This window comes from Zootoca vivipara, chromosome 2 (genome assembly GCF_965207765.1).
Source record: "Zootoca vivipara chromosome 2, rZooViv2.hap1.1, whole genome shotgun sequence".
Lineage (NCBI taxonomy): Eukaryota > Metazoa > Chordata > Lepidosauria > Squamata > Lacertidae > Zootoca > Zootoca vivipara.
The window spans coordinates 8792227-8812274 of record NC_142584.1 but is presented as its reverse complement, the minus strand read 5'-3'; the positions used below and the strand labels follow the sequence as shown (position 1 = coordinate 8812274).

At 43.0% G+C, this 20048-nt stretch overlaps 2 protein-coding genes across 11 annotated transcripts in view; one reads left to right on the top strand and one right to left on the bottom strand.

Annotated features, from left to right (window-relative positions):
* PFKM (phosphofructokinase, muscle) overlaps nucleotides 1-7309 on the bottom strand; it is a 44843-nt gene extending 37534 nt beyond the window's left edge. The window contains exon 1 of one of the 4 annotated variants that reach the window (XM_088661250.1): nucleotides 7175-7309. Coding sequence is in view for 1 of the 4 variants with exons in the window: in XM_035099484.3 (XP_034955375.2) it covers nucleotides 3169-3295 (127 nt within the window). In the remaining 3 variants the exon portion in view is untranslated. Of the gene's footprint in view, nucleotides 1-3168; nucleotides 3325-7174 lie in introns of those variants that run through there. The other 3 variants (XM_088661252.1, XM_035099484.3, XM_088661251.1) reach the window with 3 other exon arrangements.
* Nucleotides 7272-20048, top strand: part of SENP1 (SUMO specific peptidase 1) — a 28676-nt gene continuing 15899 nt past the window's right edge. For 2 of the 7 annotated variants that reach the window (XR_015947931.1, XM_060272093.2), the window contains exons 1-10: nucleotides 7372-7557; nucleotides 8276-8325; nucleotides 10203-10254; nucleotides 11384-11514; nucleotides 13175-13259; nucleotides 15778-15937; nucleotides 16328-16499; nucleotides 17328-17431; nucleotides 17529-17779; nucleotides 18127-18181. Coding sequence is in view for 4 of the 7 variants with exons in the window: in XM_060272093.2 (XP_060128076.2) it covers nucleotides 10251-10254; nucleotides 11384-11514; nucleotides 13175-13259; nucleotides 15778-15937; nucleotides 16328-16499; nucleotides 17328-17431; nucleotides 17529-17779; nucleotides 18127-18181 (962 nt within the window). In the remaining 3 variants the exon portion in view is untranslated. Of the gene's footprint in view, nucleotides 7558-8275; nucleotides 8326-8678; nucleotides 8703-10202; nucleotides 10255-11383; nucleotides 11515-13174; nucleotides 13260-15777; nucleotides 15938-16327; nucleotides 16500-17327; nucleotides 17432-17528; nucleotides 17780-18126; nucleotides 18182-20048 lie in introns of those variants that run through there. The other 5 variants (XM_060272094.2, XR_015947933.1, XR_015947932.1 and 2 more) reach the window with 5 other exon arrangements.

Sequence of the window (20048 nt, the reverse complement as noted above, 5' to 3'; positions counted from 1 at the left end):
AAAGAAGTCCGCATTATTTATACAGGGTTCTATTACAGTTAAATGCAAAGTGACTGAAGGGAAAGATGTTTTGGCTGTAATCGAGGGGTTGTCCTTGTTGACAGAACTTTTGAAGCAGGTTTGTAAATTGACATTCACCTGGCCGTAAGATTACCCTGTAAAGGAAGTTTCATAAACTGGAGAGTTTGTTTCTTCCCTCTCACCCCAAACTTTAATGCACCATTATTATTAATGTAAATAGGCATCTGCAGACAGGCAAACTAGGGTGTGTGGGAGAGAAAGGGGTTACTGTTCTGTGGACTTTTAAAGGCTTCTTCAAACAGGAAATATGGTTCATCTTGCCAGAGCTGCTAGCTTCCTCCTCTAGCATTTTCTTAATTCAGTATCATCTTATCAATTCCTTCCTGGGATTACAAGAGCATAAGTCGGTGGCTTTGTAGATTATCCCTCTAAAGCTCTGGAAGCTGACAGGCAGAGTGCAACCACGAATACAGAATCTGCTAGCTGTAATACCCTGTGCCAAGTGCGACCTGGCATTTCTGTTCAGTAACACTTACTCTCATGAACCCATCACTAAGGCAAACTGGTGAAGTGTGGCTAGTCTAGAGCAAGGAGAATCTCTTGCTTAGTGTATGGCAAAGCATGCCCAATCCAAATGCATAGCGACTTTGAACTTTCATTTAGTGCGGCGTTTTCCAAACTTGGGTCTCCACCTGTTTTTGGACCACAATTTCCATCATCCCTGACCACTGGGTCCTGCTGGCAGGCCATGATGGGAGTTGTAGTCCAAAAACAAGGGGAGACCAAAGTTTGGGAAACTCTGGTTTAGTGACAAGCATGGAAAAACCTCTCTTCCATAGCAGGCACCACCTGCCAATCACAACTCACCTGTTCATACCTCCTAATCCTTAAACCAAAGGGCATGCATTTATGTAGAATGGCTGGTTTCTTGGGATTTGGGGTCATCCGTGGAGAGTGCAGGGGTGGGCACTCAGGTGTTGGCCCTTCAGGTGTTGCTGGACCACAACTCCCATCAGCCCTGACCATTGACCATGTTGGTTGGGGTTGATGGGAACTGAGAGTTCAACAAAGTCAGGAAGGCGACAGGTCTTCTACCCCGGCAGTTAAGTTCTTTCTAGCTTGGTAAGGAGAGCCAGTGTGGTGTAGTGGTTAAGAGCGGTAGATTCCTATTCTGGGGAACCGGGTTCCTGTCTCCGCTCCTCCACATGCAGCTGCTGGGTGACCTTGGACTAGTCACACTTCTCTGAAGTCTCTCAGCCCCACTCACCTCACAGAGTGTTTGTTGTGGGGGAGGAAGGGAAAGGAGAATGTTAGCCACTTTGAGACTCCTTCGGGTAGTGATAAAGTGGGATATCAAATCCATTACAGTGGTGCCTCGCTAGACGAATGCCCTGTAAGACGAATTTGTTGCTTAACGAAGAGATTTTTTGAGCAGAGGTTGCCTCGCAAGACGAATTTGTTTTGTGAAAAATTCGTCTAGCGAATCGCGGTTTCCCATAGGAATGCATTGAAATTCAATTAATGCGTTCCTATGGGCAAAAAAATAATTAAAAAAATCAATGCATTCCTATGGGATTTGCTAGACGAATTTTTCGCAAAACGAATTAACTCACAGAACAAATTAAATTCGTCTAGCGAGGCACCACTGTATAATTATAATAATAATGTTGATCAGTGATTTTTTTTATAATAAAAAATGTATTAAGAATTCCAAATTCAGACCTTGGGAGGTCACCTGGAAGTGCCAATCAGAACCACTGTTACAACGCTGGGCTAGATGGAACAGTGGTCTGATCCAGTCCATGGAATCTCATCAATGGCAATGGGAAGGAAGAAGGTCCAACGACACTAGAGTAAAAGTAGAGCAGGAGTGGGGAATGTAGCCCTTGGGATTCTGTAGAGGCCTAGCCTAGCCATACTTTGCACCCTCCTTGAACGTTTTTTGTCTGGCTGCAAAGTTTTCCTTGAATTCTGACGCTTCTTGCTGGCCTGGTTGGGGGATGGTGTGTTGAAACTGGCCTTGTGTACAAATGTGAAATTTACATTTGTTGTGCTTCCTGTTTTTGCCTTTTGCTGCCATGTGGACCCCTAAAAGTTGCCCACGAGGAAAGAAGTGGTCTTTGGGATGAAAAAGTCTCCCCACCCTACAAACAAAGAATGGGTCAGTTGCTACTGAACCATGACTTAAAGAGCTAACTCAGAACCCCTGGAGATGTCAACCTCTGAATGAGAACTGAATGTGCAAGCATCTCTTGCACAGCCTACTTGAAACATTAAGTTTCACTTAAAATTGAATCTAACTCCTTTGCATTCTCCAGTGAAGACTGGGGAAGGATCATGGTTTCAGCTTGGGAGGCAGAGTTTTTGGAACTATTCTAGGAAGACTGATGAGCTGACAATCTTGGTCCAAAGAACAAGAGGAAACCACGTGCAAGCTTTGAATTTTTTTCTTTTTGTGTGTGTAGTGAATAAATTGTCAACTGATGTCTGCATGCTATCTCTTTACCATGCGTGTGTGTGTGTGTGTGTGTGTGTTTTATAGAAAGATTGGTTCTACCCACAAGCCTGGCGCTGTATCCCTGCTTGAATTAGCTCATACTGCTACCAAGGCATTTGCTAAGACACAGCAACAGAGATCCATCTCTGAATTTTAAAAACAAGCAGGGTAGGGGAATCGCAAAGGAAACAAAGAGGCAATTGCTTGCACTACTACCTTACCCTCCCATTTTACATTCATAAAACTTGCCAGGACAGCGTTCTCCTGCACACTTTTACAAAGCAAGCTACAATCTCAAGCATCAACTAATGGGCAGACTGTGACGCTTTTTATCCACTCTGGAAAACTCAGGAAATATCACTCTGGAAATATGAAAGGTCTGGCTGTGAACTTTTATATTTAAGATTTCCTCATGCACTAGCCTAGGATACATATATATAAACTTCTATCAAGCTCTTCCTGGAGTGTGAAGTAGATATAGGCAGAAACAAAAGGCACCAGGCCACACAGTATTCTTCTTGACTAAACAGAGATTTGAACCAGCCATGGCTCTTCCACCGAGCGGTAAGATTCTATTTGTGGTCTAAAATCCTAAGATGTTTTAAGAGGCAAATTAAAAATAAAAATCTAGAACATGAATCTACACTAACCTGGTTGCTCTTCTTTTTCTTCAGAGAATGAGTAGAAGGTAAAGAAGAAGATAACAGCTGCAAAGGTAAGTGACACTGAAATGAAGAGACTGGACCCTACGACAGAGAGGTCCAGGGGAGCCCACATAACCAGAACATGTGTGCTTTCCTGTGTGATATTTATAGACGCTGTGTTAGGCCTCTAGACAGCTGCCTCTGCCGTTCCTCACCCTTATTGGTAGATATTAAAGCCATGACCTTTCATTGAAAATGTCCCAGTCATGTTGTCTTGCAACTGTAAGCTACTTTAAAGAGGCAGCTTCGGATTCACCCTTTCAAGATTACTTCTTTTACATCAGGAATGTGTTTTTAACATGTTGCTGTGGCTGCACATAATAGAATTAACAGGCTCCCCAACATACTGCAATGAATTTATATAAGGGATAAAAATATGAGTTCAAGGTCTGTAAGCACGGTGAGCCAAAACTTGCACCAAGGAGAAATAAAATTAACCTGCAGTATAGTTCTAACCTCAGCAATACAGCATAACTTGGTCTTGATGATAGAAAAACCTGCCCTCGCCCCCGTGAAGAATCCCAAAAAGGACAATACCCAACTACCGGTAGCTATATGATGATGATGATGACATGTCAAGGAGAAGGTTGAATGCATGTGTATCATGGAGAATATCTTCCTTACTGGCAGGGCCTTATATGAAAAATTGTGAAACTCTGGGACAGCAACCTCGTTCTCCTCAAACCACATACAAGGAAAGCTTCACTGAGAAGTTTTCTCTCCTTCTCTAACCCCCCCCCTCCTGAACACACACATGCCATAATAAATGCTCTGACAAATTCACATCCTGTTTTCAATGGCTCACTCAGCATTGTAAAAAAACAACAACACTGTATCATTACTTTCTGCCCAACAGGTATGCAGATCAATCTTAGACACTGAAAAGCGTGTTGAATAATAGAGTTTACTCCTAGGTACCTAGGAATCCTAGGGCAGGACTTTCAAAAGGGAAGATATTCCTTGGGGAAGCGCCCATAATTCTGTGGCAGAACATATGCTTTGCAAGCCTGAGTAAAAGATGCAACAGGGTAACGTCATACTGCTTTTTTTCATGTCTTGCTTGCAAAAATCTATTCTACCCAGAAAGTTGTGAGTACCAGTTTTCAACTATGATGAAAAACACCACCAGCCCTTGGAAAACGACCCAGCCCCTCCCCCAACATCCAGCACACATCTATTCAGATGCTCCCCCCTAAAAAAAAGTCTCAGAAAACCCACTGTTATTCTGGAGCAGAACCACAAGCTACAATCAGAAGTGCATTGATACAATACAGACGCACACATGCATACTTGCAAGTATGCACACACACTTGCAAATATATACATGCATAAAGGTAAAGGGATATCTGACCATTAGGTCCAGTTGTGACCAACTCTGGGGTTGCGGCGCTCATCTCGCGTTATTGGCTGAGGGAGCCGGCATACAGCTTCCAGGTCATGTGGCCAGCATGACAAAGCCGCTTCTGGCGAACCAGAGCAGCACATGGAAACGCCGTTTACCTTCCTGCCAGAGCGGTACCTATTTATCTACTTGCACTTTGACGTGCTTTTGAACTGCTAGGTTGGTAGGAGCTGGGACCGAGTAACGGGAACTCACCCCATCTCAGGGATTCGAACCACCAACCTTCTGATCCGCAAGCCCTAGGCTCTGTGGTTTAACCCACAGCGCCACCCGCATCCCATGCATATGAATGTTGTTGTTGTTTAGTCGTTTAGTCGTGTCCGACTCTTCGTGACCCCATGGACCATAGCACGCCAGGCACTCCTGTCTTGCACTGCCTCCCGCAGTTTGGTCAAACTCATGTTCGTAGCTTCGAGAACACTGTCCAACCATCTTGTCCTCTGTCGTCCCCTTCTCCTAGTGCCCTCAATCTTTCCCAACATCAGGGTCTTTTCCAAGGATTCTTCTCTTCTCATGAGGTGGCCAAAGTATTGGAGCCTCAGCTTCACGATCTGTCCTTCTAGGGAGCACTCAGGGCTGATTTCCTTAAGAATGGATAGGTTTGATCTTCTTGCAGTCCATGGGACTCTCAAGAGTCTCCTCCAGCACCATAATTCAAAAGCATCAATTCTTCGGCGATCAGCCTTCTTTATGGTCCAGCTCTCACTTCCATACATCACTACTGGGAAAACCATAGCTTTAACTATACGGACCTTTGTCGGCAAAGTGATGTCTCTGCTTTTTAAGATGCTGTCTAGGTTTGTCATTGCTTTTCTCCCAAGAAGCAGGCGTCTTTTAATTTCGTGACTGCTGTCACCATCTGCAGTGATCAAGGAGCCCAAGAAAGTAAAATCTCTCACTGCCTCCATTTCTTCCCCTTCTATTTGCCAGGAGGTGATGGGACCAGTGGCCATGATCTTGGTTTTTTTGATGTTGAGCTTCAGACCATATTTTGCGCTCTCCTCTTTCACCCTCATTAAAAGGTTCTTTAATTCCTCCTCGCTTTCTGCCATCAAGGTTGTGTCATCTGCATATCTGAGGTTGTTGATATTTCTTCCGGCAATCTTAATTCCGGCTTGGGATTCATCTAGTCCAGCCTTTCGCATGATGAATTCTGCATATAAGTTAAATAAGCAGGGAGACAATATACAACCTTGTCGTACTCCTTTCCCAATTTTGAACCAATCAGTTGTTCCATATCCAGTTCTAACTGTAGCTTCTTGTCCCACATAGAGATTTCTCAGGAGACAGATGAGGTGATCAGGCACTCCCATTTCTTTAAGAACTTGCCATAGTTTGCTGTGGTCGACACAGTCAAAGGCTTTTGCATAGTCAATGAAGCAGAAGTAGACGTTTTTCTGGAACTCTCTAGCTTTCTCCATAATCCAGCGCATGTTTGCTATTTGGTCTCTGGTTCCTCTGCCCTTTCGAAATCCAGCTTGCACTTCTGGGAGTTCTCGGTCCACATACTGCCTAAGCCTGCCTTGTAGAATTTTAAGCATAACCTTGCTAGCGTGTGAAATGAGCGCAATTGTGCGGTAGTTGGAGCATTCTTTGGCACTGCCCTTCTTTGGAATTGGGATGTAGACTGATCTTCTCCAATCCTCTGGCCATTGCTGAGTTTTCCAAACTTGCTGGCATATTGGGTGTAGCACCTTAACAGCATCATCTTTTAAAATTTTAAATAGTTCAGCTGGAATATCATCACTTCCACTGGCCTTGTTATTAGCAATGCTTTCTAAGGCCCATTTGACTTCACTCTCCAAGATGTCTGGCTCAAGGTCAGCAACCACACTATCTGGGGTGTATGAGACCTCCATATCTTTCTGGTATAATTCCTCTGTGTATTCTTGCCACCTCTTCTTGATGTCTTCTGCTTCTGTTAGGTCCTTACCACTTTTGTCCTTGATTATGGTATCAATGCCTTGTCGTGGCGAAGGGGCTTGAATAACTCAGAGAAGCTATGAGCTATGCCATGCAGGGCCACCCAAGTTGGACAGGTCATAGTGGAGAGTTTTGACTAAACGTGATCCACCTGGAGAAGGAACTGGCAAGCCACTCCAGTATCCCTGCCAAGAAAACTCCATGGACAAAGACAACAGGCATATAATGCATATGAATACATACTTGCAAATATTTACATACATCAGGCATCCCCAAACTGCAGCCCTCCAGATGTTTTAGCCTACAATTCCCATGATCCCTAGCTAAGAGGACCAGTGGTCAGGGATGATGGGAATTATAGTCCAAAACATCTGGAGGGCCGAAGTTTGGGGATGCCTGACATACATACACACACATGCATGCTTACATACTTGTAACTCTATACACACATACTTGCAAATATATACATATACACGCATTCATGCTTACATACGTTCTTCCAAATATATACTGTACAGTGCATATACACCCACCTACGCACATGCATGCAACCTCTTTTGCGTTAAACTACTGGCAATTCCCCCCCCCCCCCGCGTGCGCACGCGCAACCCTCCTCCTCCTTCCTACCAATTCCCTTCCGAGGACTCTGCGCGCGCGTGGGTGTGTTCCTTTCCCCCCGCCCCCCTCTGAGCCAACGTTCTCTCCTCCTCCTCCTCCTCCACAGCCGAGTCGTCGTCGTCGTCTTCTTCTTCCCCCGGAAGTGGGAGCGGCGGAAAAGGGCGGGGAGGGGGAGCAAACCGGGAGAAGCATTTCCGTTTCCGGTTGCCTTGACGTGTTCCCGCCTCTTCGAATCCAGGAGAAAAGAAAAAAAGAAAGAGAGTGAGTGAGTGAGAGAGTGTGTGTGAGTGAAAGAGAAAGAGCCCCGGGGCGCTTGGAAGGCGGTGGCGGCGGCGGAAACAAAGAGACTTTCGCCTCAGCTCCCTCCGTCTCGGCCGCTGACTTCGCTTCCGGTAAACTGTGGTGGGGGGTGGAAGAGTCTGGGCTTGGTAGTTATGGCAACTGCCCTACTACCCCCCCCCCCAGTTGGGGTCCCCCACCTTTTCTCTCCCGCCCCCTCCGAGACCTCTAAGGCCCGGTCCGCCTCCCTCACGGACCGCCCCCCTTCTCCTCGCTCTCTTTTGAACCCGGAAAGCTGGGAGAGAGGGAAGCGTGGCTGGCCGAAGAGGCGGGCGGGCGGGAAAGTCCCCTGTTTAAACCTCGCCTCGGACGTGGCTTGAAGGGGGGGGGGAGTTCGCTGCTGGCTGGCGCTCTTGTGGTGGTGTGGTTGTCCTTGCTGCTGCTGCTGCTGCTGCTGCGAAAAGTGCGCCTGTTTGGAAGTACTGTTAAGGCCAGCTCTTGCCCAAACGGGCCTTGCTCCCAATTAAGTGCAAGCCGCTTAAATGCAGTTTAAATAATACCCCGCCCATCTGGCTGGGTTTCCCCAGCCCCTCTGGGCGGCTCCCAAAATATTTTTAAAAACACGACAAAACATCAAACATTAAAAGTTTCCCTAAACAGGGGTGCCTTCAGATGTCTTCTAAAAGTCAGGTAGTTGTTTATTTCCTTGACATCTGATGGGAGGGCGTTCCACAGGGCAGGTGCCACTACCGAGAAGGCCCTCTGAATCGAACTTCTCCCCTAACCCTCAGAGGACAGCTGAACTGACTTACTGAAATCTCTTGCTTTAAGGAATCTCTGGGAAAGGAGGAAGACCGCTGGGGCCTCTGGGCAGGATCAAGGTATGCAGAGAAGGAGAAGGCTATGTTCTGTATTACAGTTGTGTACATTTGCATTTTTTGTACTGTGAAGCCCGGATGGAAGGTGGTATTTAAATTTAATGCATCATGGTGATAATATATTTTGTGTGGTTGGTTACCAAGAGGTAACCCATCCGCGCGAAGAATTATCGTATGCACTTAAAAGCTGAAGTAAGGATTTTGACAGGTGTCATCCCCTCCCTCCCCACCTGCTGGATTGTGCTGTGATGAGCCTTTGAATTGAATTTCCACTTCAGGTCAACTGCTAAAAGTAAAGGAGATCTGCTGAAGCTGCAGGAGAGTGACCTTGGCTTTTTTCCTGCGGGGTGGTTGGGAAGGGAGAACATATGAGTGTTGAGGTAAGAGTTGAGGGGTGCAGCTCATCACCACCTGGGTCGCTTCATGCTTCATTTTATTTTATCTCTATGACACCTTTCACTCACACGAGTCACAAAGAGGCTTACAAACAATAAATAACAAAAGCATAATAGAACATCACAAAGTTTGACTTTATAGTCACCATTGCTGTGTCCCTTGAATCTATTGTGGAAACCTAACTGCATTTTATTTATTTAGCAGGATTTATGTACTGCATAATCCTCAAAATTCCTTTGGCGATTTACATAAAAATGAATTCTGTATGATAGTGTAGGAAAAGTGATCTGGTGTGTCTTCCCTCTGCACACAGTATTTCCACCTTTGCTGTCTTTGGTGGCTGTGTTGTTTTGACTGGAATTGACAGACTCAGAGAAAACATTCAACTTAGATTTCTCTTATCAAAATTGCAAGAATTATCTTAGCTAAAGAGTGGTAAAATGGCCTAGTGAGAGCAGGAGGGGGAAGTCAGAGTTTAGGAGATAAAACACCCAGTCATATATATAATGCAGAGCTTTCCAAACTTTTCATGTTGGTGACACACTTTTAAGACATGCATCATTTCGTGACACAGTAATTCAGTTTTACTAGCAAACTGGAGGTTAAACCAACATCTTTCCAGCCCCAGGAGAAGTTTGGGGAACGTTTGCGCGACACACTGCAGCCGACGCTGTTGTGAGACAGTGTTTGGAAAGCTCTGATATAATGTATCCTTTTTTTGAAACATTGTCTCCAGTGCAGTTTAGTAGTTCACTTAATTGCAAAATCATGGTAATACAGGACAATTAGTTGGGTGACCACACCCTGAAAAACTAGTTCCACTACCAACTTTTAGTTAGTGGAAAAGGATAGTGCGGACTATTTAGTTTCTTAATGATGCAGTGAGTATAAAGCTGTATTTCAACTGTACATCTAAGAGTCTGTGGCCTTTGACTTGTCAGAATGGTCAGAGGAGAAGGGTTCTGAAATGTAACATGTAGCTATGAACATTTGCAAGTTGGTGATATGCATGAATAGTAATGTTAAATTATCGAGAATAATCTTTTGGAGAATATTCTTGAGAATATTCTCCAAAAGATTATTCTCGAGAATTTAAAATCACTGTGCATGAACATAATACTAATACGACTGCACCCTTGTTTAATTAGAATAAAACTGCATTATTAATCCCATTTACTTGAGAATAAACCCCATTGAAATCAATAGGACTTACTTCTGAGTAGACACGGTAATGAAAGAGCTAAAACATTGTATTATTGATTTCTGAAGAGCAGAAACAGCAATATTTAAAAACTTTTTATTTCTCTTTCACTGTTAAAGTATGTATATTTTTTCCATACAATGTGTGATTGCAATGCTTTGTTCTAGATTTCACAACTCTTTTTCCAACTTTTTTACTCAAGAAATTGGGTATTTGTACTAGACAAACATTCCATGGGGTTTGCTCTAAATCCTTAATATGTTATACATCTTGCTCTTTTCAGGCACTTGAAACTTCTATCATATGAGTCAGTTATGTGAGCAGTTCAGGAATGGGTGAGTCTGTGCATGTTATACCAGCCCATTTTGTCTTGTACCCTTTATCATTATAAAACCTACATCAAATGGAATCTCCATGTCTTTTCAGACACTTTCAGACCTACCTAACAGCCCAGTCTGGATTTACACATTAGGATTTTACCCAGTTTATGCTCCTGCTTGAGCTTTAGGATCTGCCTCACTATTTTTGTAACCAGCAGCTTCCTCAACCTTGCTGTGGCATGCTTAATATCACCTTGCTTCTTAGGGGGTTGCTCTACATCCTATGTGCTTGCTCTGCATCATGTGTGCATTTTTGGTTCCCTGCAAACATATGCTGGCCATCTATAATAGTAAATGAGCAGGTGCAGTGGTAGTGAGAGGTTTCTGGCAAGTTGGAGAAGATCACTCATTTTTCTCCATTTGGAAAACAGCTTATTAGATTTCAGCTGTTGCAAGGTTGTGTGTGTGAGAGGGGTTATTTTTATGTAGCTCAAGGCTGCTGCTTATCATCTGAACATAATTGAAATGCTACCTACTGTCTCTCTTAAATTTAGCATTATGAAGAATGTAGGTTGTACCTTTTGAGATGTGAAAGCTACAGTTTGTAGTACAGGTGTTGCTAACCTTTTTGGACCAGTGGGCACACCTTGAATTTTGAGAGAGTGGTGGGTAGCACCAGTCACAAAATAGGTGCCCTTGGGAGTGTGGCATACCCTAAAATTAGGTAGCCATCCCTGACAACGTTATACTTACCATAGGAAGCCAGCTATGAGTCCTGCCTAAGTGTCTGGGGCACCAGTTAAAGCCTAATTTGTGGACACCAGGTTGACAATCCCTGTTATAGTATATATGATTGCTCAAGGTGTTTGCCAAGTTACCTTGATTTCTGTATGAAGCTTGTTACAAGTGTGAATGAAGTTCATGTGTGGTCTCTTTCTGGTGTTTTCCTTTCTTGGGGTTTGTTTTTGCTTCTTTGGCATTTGTCATTCCAGTGGTATGTAGTCCACAGGGAATTTCTCCTGCAGAAGTCCCAGCTGCGCCACCTGTTTGCTTAACATGAGCTTGCAGAATGAAAACCTCTCTTGGATTGTGTACACTTTCTTTCCTCCTGAGAATCATACACTAAGGAGCTTTTCTCTTTCAGATGAAACTGCTGATTGTATGAAGATGGAGGCTGGAGACTATGGGTTAGCTAATCACACTTCTGTGTTCAAGACTCTTCCTCTACAGCAGAACGCTCTTTCAGGAGATCAACTTCCATTGTCTGGCAACAAGGTTTGAGAATGAACTGCTTTTATTTCTTAGCTGTATTTTTTTTTTACTGTATTTTTGCTCCAAAAGTAACGAGGCTAATTTTTGCTCTTTGAATTATAACACTTGGCTGCAATCTCAACTTCTCAATGTTGATTGGTTGGTTGGAAGTGTTGCAATCTACTGGCTGCTGGAATGAGGGTGGCGTTCCATTGTGGTGAAAACCCAATCCCCACTCAAGTGGGCAGTAAGATACCCCTGGCAGAATGTGTTGTTTGGATTGCTGGCCCCTTTTAGGATTGCTTTGCCACTAACTTGGTTGATTTCAATATATACCATATAGAATAAAGTTGGGGACATATCCAGCTGTTGTAATGGAGATTCAGATATTTATCTCCTGCAAGTTTCTTGTTATTATTATTAAAATTTGTATGCCACCTTTCATCCATAGATCTCAGGGTGTAATAAAGATGAGTGTGTAAAGATGAATTTGTATTCAGGACTACTGGGTTTATTATTTCATACTATAAAATAAAGCAAAACTTCCTACTGTCAATTAGAACTAGACAGCTGTATAATTACCAAGAGGGTTGGAAGGGCAGAAGTCATGTAGAGATTTTTAAGGAGATAACAGAAATCACTGGGTTAAAGCTGACCAAAAGTCCAGCATTATTTTCAATTTACAATGGGGTGGAAGGTTTACAGGCTATGAAGGACTTGCTCACAAATTTATTGACAGCTGCACGAATTATTATAGCTAGGAAGTGGAAGGGGCAAGCAGAATATAAAATGGAAAAATGGTATAAAGAGATGGAGGGAATATGCAGAATAAATGATTTTTAGGAGATATGGAGGGTGTAGAATTTGTACTGTTCAAATGGAAATGGGTCAAACCATCGCAATAGATATTGAAATTTTGGGAGGTTGGATAGTTACAATGGAAGGGTCTCAGTGGTGGGGTGCACATTTTTATTCTTATTTATTTATGATTATTTGTCAAAAAGAAAGAAAGAAGAACTCCTGTAGAGAAAGATGTTGAGGTTTATAAAGTCTCACTACTGCATAATCCCCCTAAGCTTAAATGTAGGAAGGCTGAAGAAAAAGCAAAAGGCATTATTATTAGTTGGCCAAAGGTATGTGATTAGTTCTGCAGCATTTCCAAACTTTGACTGCAGCATTGTATCCTAAATGTGCCATTCTTTACATTTGCACAATTTTTCTTTAGGATATTTTAAAGTTGCAAAATTCTTCGTATACAGTCATACCTCGGGTTACAGCTGCTTCAGGTTGCGCTCTGTGCTGAACCCAGAAGTACCAGAACGGGTTACTTCCAGGTTTCGGTGCTCGTGCATGCGCAGAAGCACTAAATCACGCTTTATGCATGCGCAGAAGCATGGAATCGCGACTTGCTTGTGCGCAGACATGCAGATGCGGGCTGCAAACGCTGAGGGTTGCAAGTGTGCCTCCCACATGGATCATGTTTGCAACCCAAGCGTCCACTGTATTTCAGTTTTAGTTTCACTTATATTGTTGTAGCTAATGATAATAAGTTGCACGGTCCTTCTATTACGCATGAAAACACACACACACACACACACACACACACACACACACACACACACATTTTCCCCAGATGTGATCCTTCCTTTGAATATATTCTGGTTTTATGGCCTCTTTTGTGCAGTTTTCATCAAACAAGTTTGATCGTCTGGAGAGGCCTCTTACTTGTCCGACTGGAAATACTTCCTGCAGTTTCGGCTACTATTCAGGTAAGGCGAGGCTGACTTGGGTTCACTTGAGAAACCAATTAAAAGCTTTTAAAACATGTGCTGATTGTAACACTGCAGTGAAATTTCCTTTGGTGAAGTTATACATGCTGCCTTGTTATAGTTTATGGTCGAGTCTAAACTTCTACTGTATAGAGGAATGCATTTGAAACTTTCGAAATATTCCTTAAGAACATAAAGGTATATGCAGTGTCTCTCTCTTACATTTTTACATGTATCATTTTTGTAAATTAGTTTCATTTGTTGAGACATTGGAAAGAAAGAGGGGAAACAAGGTGGGTAGGGGGTGGGAGGGTAGGTGGGGTTAGGTGACGATGTTTTTGTTTTACTTGATATATGTGGGGTTTGATATCAACATCAGGTTCTCTTTTATTCACTTGTGTTCTTTTGGTGGTGAGAGAGATTGGGGTTGGCCTAGGGTGTGGTTGTTCATTTGTGGTTTTTTCCTGCGTAATATTAAACTGAAATGCTTTTGTTTTTGAAATGTATGAATAAACCTGGGAAGACCTTTTACTATGTTTTTGTTTATAGTTCAATACAGTCTGGAATATGGGCTGCCAGGTGACCAGCCTTGGGTTAACCAGTAGTCTCCTCCCGAGTACCTGTTAATTGGGATTATGTTGCCAAAAATCATGCAGGTACTCTTAAAAGAACAGGCTGCAGTCCACAACCTGAGCAACTAACTTGCTAAGTAGTGGTACTTCCGGTCTACTGCAAGCGCCGATCGGCGGGGTTTGTCTCGAGCTCCGAGACAATCCGGCTCTGCGGGGGGGGGGGGGAGCCGCGAAAGCGCCGCGGCTGCCCAAAAGAGCCCCATATTGAGCTTTATGGTGACAAAGTGCTTAGCAGTGCCCTGATCCCGACTCTCCTACTCTCCGGTAAGCTCGAGAAGAGCCCGGGGAAGAGCGGGGTGGAAGTCGTGGGGGCCATCTTAAGCTTCATCGTTACCCTCGCAGCAGCGAAGCTTCGTGCCGGCGGCAGAACGCAGTGGATTCTTTCGCAACAAATGAAACAAATTTGGAAACCGTGAGTAAAAGATTTTAAGAAAAGTTCAAAAATTTGAAAGATTTGGCCACGGATGAGGTTAAAAAAGGAAGTAACCAGATCGGGCAACAAAATGGATTACAATGTTTCAGAATAAACCCTCCCCCATTTCCTGCAGTGTGACTGGTGGGTTTCCCACGGGACTGGAACAGATAAGATGGCTTCAGACCTAGCAGCTGGAAAAGATCAGCCTTGGCAAAAAATATTTGCAGTGCTGAGTGACATAAGAAAAGGACTGAATTCGTACACCAACGCGTTGCGGGAATGCGCTTTGTCGCGGGAACACAACGAAAAACCAAGAGAGGTGAACAGAGAAAGCAGCACGGAAAGAAGATTTGACATAGAAGTTGAAAGATTGGATGTGGAGGATATAAAGAAAGCACCAACATTGAAAATTTTTATGACACAGGAAGAACTGGTACAACAGGAAGAGGAAGAAGAAGAAGAATGGCAGTATGTTCTACAAGTGGGAGATGTGGAACAGAAAAAGGACTGGATTCAAAATCTCCTCAAGGATGAGCCAGAGAGGGCTCTTGTCCTCTCAGTGAGAGAGGGAGGACAGGGCACCCCCTGGGAAGGTAGACAGAAAGGTATAGGTGGGAAACTGCAGAAGTGGGAGGAAAGGGTTTTGTGGAAGCTGTGGGAAAGGGTGGGAGTGGGTTAATAGATCTTAAATGTGAATAGAGATGGATGATTGAAACGACCCTACACTGGTATGTTATATGGACTTCGCTGTAAGCTTCTGGAAAATCTGGAATGGTGGAAGAGGGGGAGCAATGCTATAATGGATGTGGAAAAATGTTTGAATTAAGAGTTAATGTTAGAATGATGATTCGTTGTTAATAAAAATTATAGGCAGAAGGGAAAAAGTTATAGAATGAAGAAAGGAAATTAGAAATACTTGATTTGAAATATTAGATAAAGATGATTGCAATAAGATATGAAAGATGGGTTGAAAATAAGAACAAAGAATTGATAAAATAATGTGTAAGATTAGTAAAATTACAATGAATACTGTTTAAGTAATATTCTAACAGGGACCCAAGGGGGGGAGGTTGAGGGAGTCCAAAAGGTGTTGATTAAGATTTAAGTTAGAGATTTTGTTTTTGATATTTTTCTTTTTTCTTTTGTTTTTTGTGTTTTTTGTATTTTTGCTTTTGTATGGTGTATGTGTGTGTATATGTGTGTTGGAAAATTTTCAATAAATACATTTTTTTCAAAAACTAACTTGCTAAATAGTGAGGCGGGCTTGTTGCAGTTTTACTGGTGGGATCTCATTTGAAACTTTTATAGCCTTTTTAGTTCCTTGATACTATCTAGGGAGATGCAAGTACATCCACGGAACTCCTCTGAAGTCCTGTCATGCTTGATACAATTAGGTTGTTTGTAATGGATAACTTGGAGTGAATCGGTTGGCTTTTCATTTACTGTATTGTTGAATGCTTCTTTCTCACAGGACCGCCATCCCCTGAGAGGTATCAAGCAGCAGGAGTGCAAAGACCATTTGGAACAAGTGCTAATGGGCAGTGGAGGAATTGTGATTCTACTCTGGGTCCCGTTTTACAGAAGCCTAGAGCAAACCGCAGCGTATATTTTGATGCACGCAAAAGTCAAAGGTACATTAGGTTTCACTAGATTTTGTTCTGTATCCATACAATTAAAAAAATTAGCAGTGCGTTGGGCGGGGTAGTGTGTGGAGTTTATATATTTTGATTTTTGTATTGTAAGCAGAAAATTGTGGGGTGGGAATTCTTAATGATAACGAAAGCCTGCTCCAGAATATTCCCCATCTGCTGGAAGAAGATGGATTGTCACAGTGAGCCTGAAGTTATTCTCTTCAAGAGGAGGAGAAAAGCAGCACTACCTTTTAACTTTTCCTAAGTATGAGGAAGTGAGAATAGGGTTGCTCTGGCTTTCTGCTTGGGTTTATGCAGCAGGGAAAACAAAAATCTGAATAGCTTTATAGTACTGGCTTACTAATCTAATACCTTGAACTTTTTCTGCAGTACGACATCAAATTCCTTTGCAGGGAAATCAAATCACCATTGCCATATTTCTGCATTTGAAAAATCCTTTCCAATTAAGTCTGTTACTAGTCCATCATGGAGTGCTCAATGTCGTCGGAGCTTACTAAGTCCCAAGAAATCCCAAAGGAGATCCATCAGCACCGCAGAAGAGGTAGGTAAAAGGAAAAAGGAGAGAGAATAAAGTTTCCTGTGTGTGAGGAGCCTTATGCTTTGACTTCTCGTGGGTTTTACCACCTTTTTACAGATTTACACCCCCCCAATTGTTTTGTGCTGGGGGTGACATCTCTCATAGTATTTGGCTTAATTTCCCTATTACAACAGAAGGGTTTGCTAGACATGCGCACGTCTCTGACTACGTTTGACTGATCTCTCTGATCTTGGGTTGTGGGGGAGATAAGGGCCTAGGCTAAGAGTAGTAGAAAAATCAGGGGATGAGTAGACTAAGGGAAGTACTTGGGAGAGGAGTCCTTGGAAAGGAAAGATGGATAAAGGAAAGGGGAAGAGAACATGAGTAGGGAAGAAAGATAAATCTACAGATGTGAAGACGTGCCCTTAGACCAATTAGTAGATGTGTCCAAACAAATAAGCCAAATCATACACTATTATGTTTTGCTGTTCACATTCTTGCAGTGCTGGGAGGAGGCATTTTATTCTTCTCTACAACCCTTTTCTTTGAAATCTTTAGAGCATCTGACCCTGACCTTTGGTTTCATCTTGCATATTGGGGTTTGTGAATTTTGGAATTAAGCAGTGTATTAAATAATATATAAAAAGAATTTTGCCTCTCAAGATGTATGTCTTTGACACAGAGGTTTAAACTATTGCTTTTTTGTTGGTTTTTTTTTAAAAAAGTGTAAACCTTTGGTGTCAAGTAGATAAATATGTGGACTCTTTCTATACTACAGTATGTTGCATGTCTCTGCAGAGCCAGGATTGAACTATTTGGCTGGTTGAAATATGTGTGGTTATTTCTCCACAGACAGTTCGAGAGGAAGAAAAAGAGATTTACAGGCAACTGATTCAAATGGTTACAGGGAAGAAATGCTCAGTCTCAAAGTCCTCTTCATTGTTGTCTCTCAACCTGTGAGTCTCTGAAATACGCTGCTAGCTCATTATCTACCTCATGTTTTCAGTTCGTTGGTGGAAGCCCTGATCTTTTTGTTTGTTTGTTTGTTTTCAGACCCAGATGCGCAGGTTCCAATAAAAACCTTGTGAAAGAAGCTGAAAATCAGAGTAGGAAACCTTTTGAAGCTTATTGCCCCACCGCAGGCAACCAATCATCTGGTGTTCTCAGGACTCAGGAGCAACACTCGCACAAACCACTGCCACATCCAGTCCATAATTTCCCTTCACGTGTTACCTTTGAGCCCAAGGACACCAATACAGCAGCTCGGCAAAATAGTGTGTCAGCATTGGATTTGCATGCTGAAGGTGAAAACAATAGATGAGAATTAGACTATTCTCCCTGCTCAGCCCTTCTTAGCTTTTACTTTCTGAAGATCATTAACAGATTGTTCCAACATATATGTAAGATGGCCTATATGTTTCCTTGCAATCCATTCCCAATCTTGTTTACGTGGAAGTAATTTCCACATTCAGATGGCCTGCACTCAGGATTGCAACTTAAGGCTAATTATATTAACTATTATTATTATGTACAATCGTGTAATAAACTGATAACCCAGGAAAAAAAAGGGGAGGATCCGGATGGTATGGTTTTGTTTTAAAGAAGTCCATTCATAAAGATTAATATCTAATATTGCTTGTTCTTCATTTAGGATCTGACTCTGTCATAATGCTCAATGGCCAAGACTTCAAATCTCCAGCACCAAGGTAAGTGTCTTCCTTGTGGGGACCACAACTGAGAGCTCCCCTTGATGCGAAATAGAGGGATAAAAGTTCTAATGGAGAAAGTTGTGTTTAAGTCCTATTGAAATTGATAGGACAAGTTAGTTACATTCACCTTAGCAAGCTCCGTAAATGGAAGAAGCCCTGTGCAAGGACTTCCAGCAGGGCTTCCCTCTCTCCTTCCTGCACCCCCTTGACCTGGGGGGGGGAGGGGGGGAGGTCCGGGCAAACCCATGAAAGGCAGTGGTAGAGAAGACGTAGGATGCTTTGCCTGACAAGCTAAAATGCTTGTACAGAGGGAATGTTCATCATAGGGTGAGGTTGAATTCCACTCAACACATTTATTGCCCAATGGGACTGTAGCATTACTTTTGTCCCTTCTGGATTTGGGCCTGTTGGTTTAGCTTTCTATGTGTTTTCTCTTATCTAAATTTATTTTGCCAGTGGGTTTTAACTCTGTTATTAGATAGGTTAGACATTGCTCAGATGGCAGCTTGTAGTAGTAGCTTGGCTACTCAGTGAAGATTCTGATCAGACCACAGCTAGATCGTGGCCTTCTTTGGGCAGAAATTTTGGGTTTCAATCCAGCAAAGCATCTTGACCACTTTTTCTGATCTGCAACTATCATTTTCATGAGGTTTTTTTTTGTTGGTTTGCTTTTCAATCTGTAACTTCACAATCACATTTCGTTTCTGCTTCCAGGCTGTGAAAGTTAGGAGGCAGGAAATTGTAGGGATCAGGGTATTTATAGATGCAGATACTGTGTATATAACATTTTAAATGCTACCACTTTGTATTAAAGAGGTATCTAAAGCCATGGATAATAATGTACCGGTAGTAGTAAGGTAAAGGTAAAGGACCCCTGACAGTTAAGTCCAGTCGCGAACGACTCTGGGGTTGCGGCGCTCATCTCGCTTTACTGGCCGAGGGAGTCGAAGTTTGTTAGCAGACACTTTTTCCGGGTCATGTGGCCAGCATGACTGAGCTGCTTTTGGCGAAACCAGAGCAGGGCACGGAAACGCCATTTACCTTCCCACCTATTTATCTACTTGCACTTTGATGTGCTTTCGAACTGCTAGGTTGGCAGGAGCTGGGATCGAGCAACAGGAGCTCACCCCGTCACGGGATTTTGAACCGCCGACCTTCTGATCGGCAAGCCCTAGACTGTGGTTTACATCACAGCGTATCTCAAGCCATGGACAATACTGTAGTAGTAAAACACATCATAAAACAATACAAAAGCAGAGCACAGAAATTCAATATAATATGCTCTGTAGGTGGCAGTATGTGCCTAATGTATGTTAATGGCCAGGGAATTCATGGCTGAACAAGTAGACTGTTACTCTGACAGAGTAAGAGAGTGAGTGTGTTTGTGAGAGGGAGAGATCTTTCTGTCATTGCTGCCACCGGCTTCTCCTGTAGCCTGTTTGCAGTGCCATCTTGTGAGAGATCCCCAGCACTGCATCCCTGTCTGCACTTTCTTAGGCAAGCCTCATGGCCCTTTCCAACCTTCTCACCCCTCGGGGCTCCCCAGTGTCCCTTTAAGTTGAAATTTCTCTTCATTTGATTGCAGGCTGTGCAGCTGGACTGAGCAACCACCAATCTTCTTTGTCACTTTTTCCCCCAAGGTTGTCATTACTGTTCAGTGGAATTTCAGCTAAAATAACCACCTCAGAAGAACGGGGACTACTATTTGTCAGATTAAAATTAATGGACGTCCCGCCCCCTTTTATCCTGAAGACCCGCTTTTTGATATAGATTTTATGTAAAAAATTTTTTTGAAAAAGGTTTATTTTTGGGTATCGTGTGGCCGATGTCTTCTGCCCACTAACCCATCAATCGGAATAAGGGA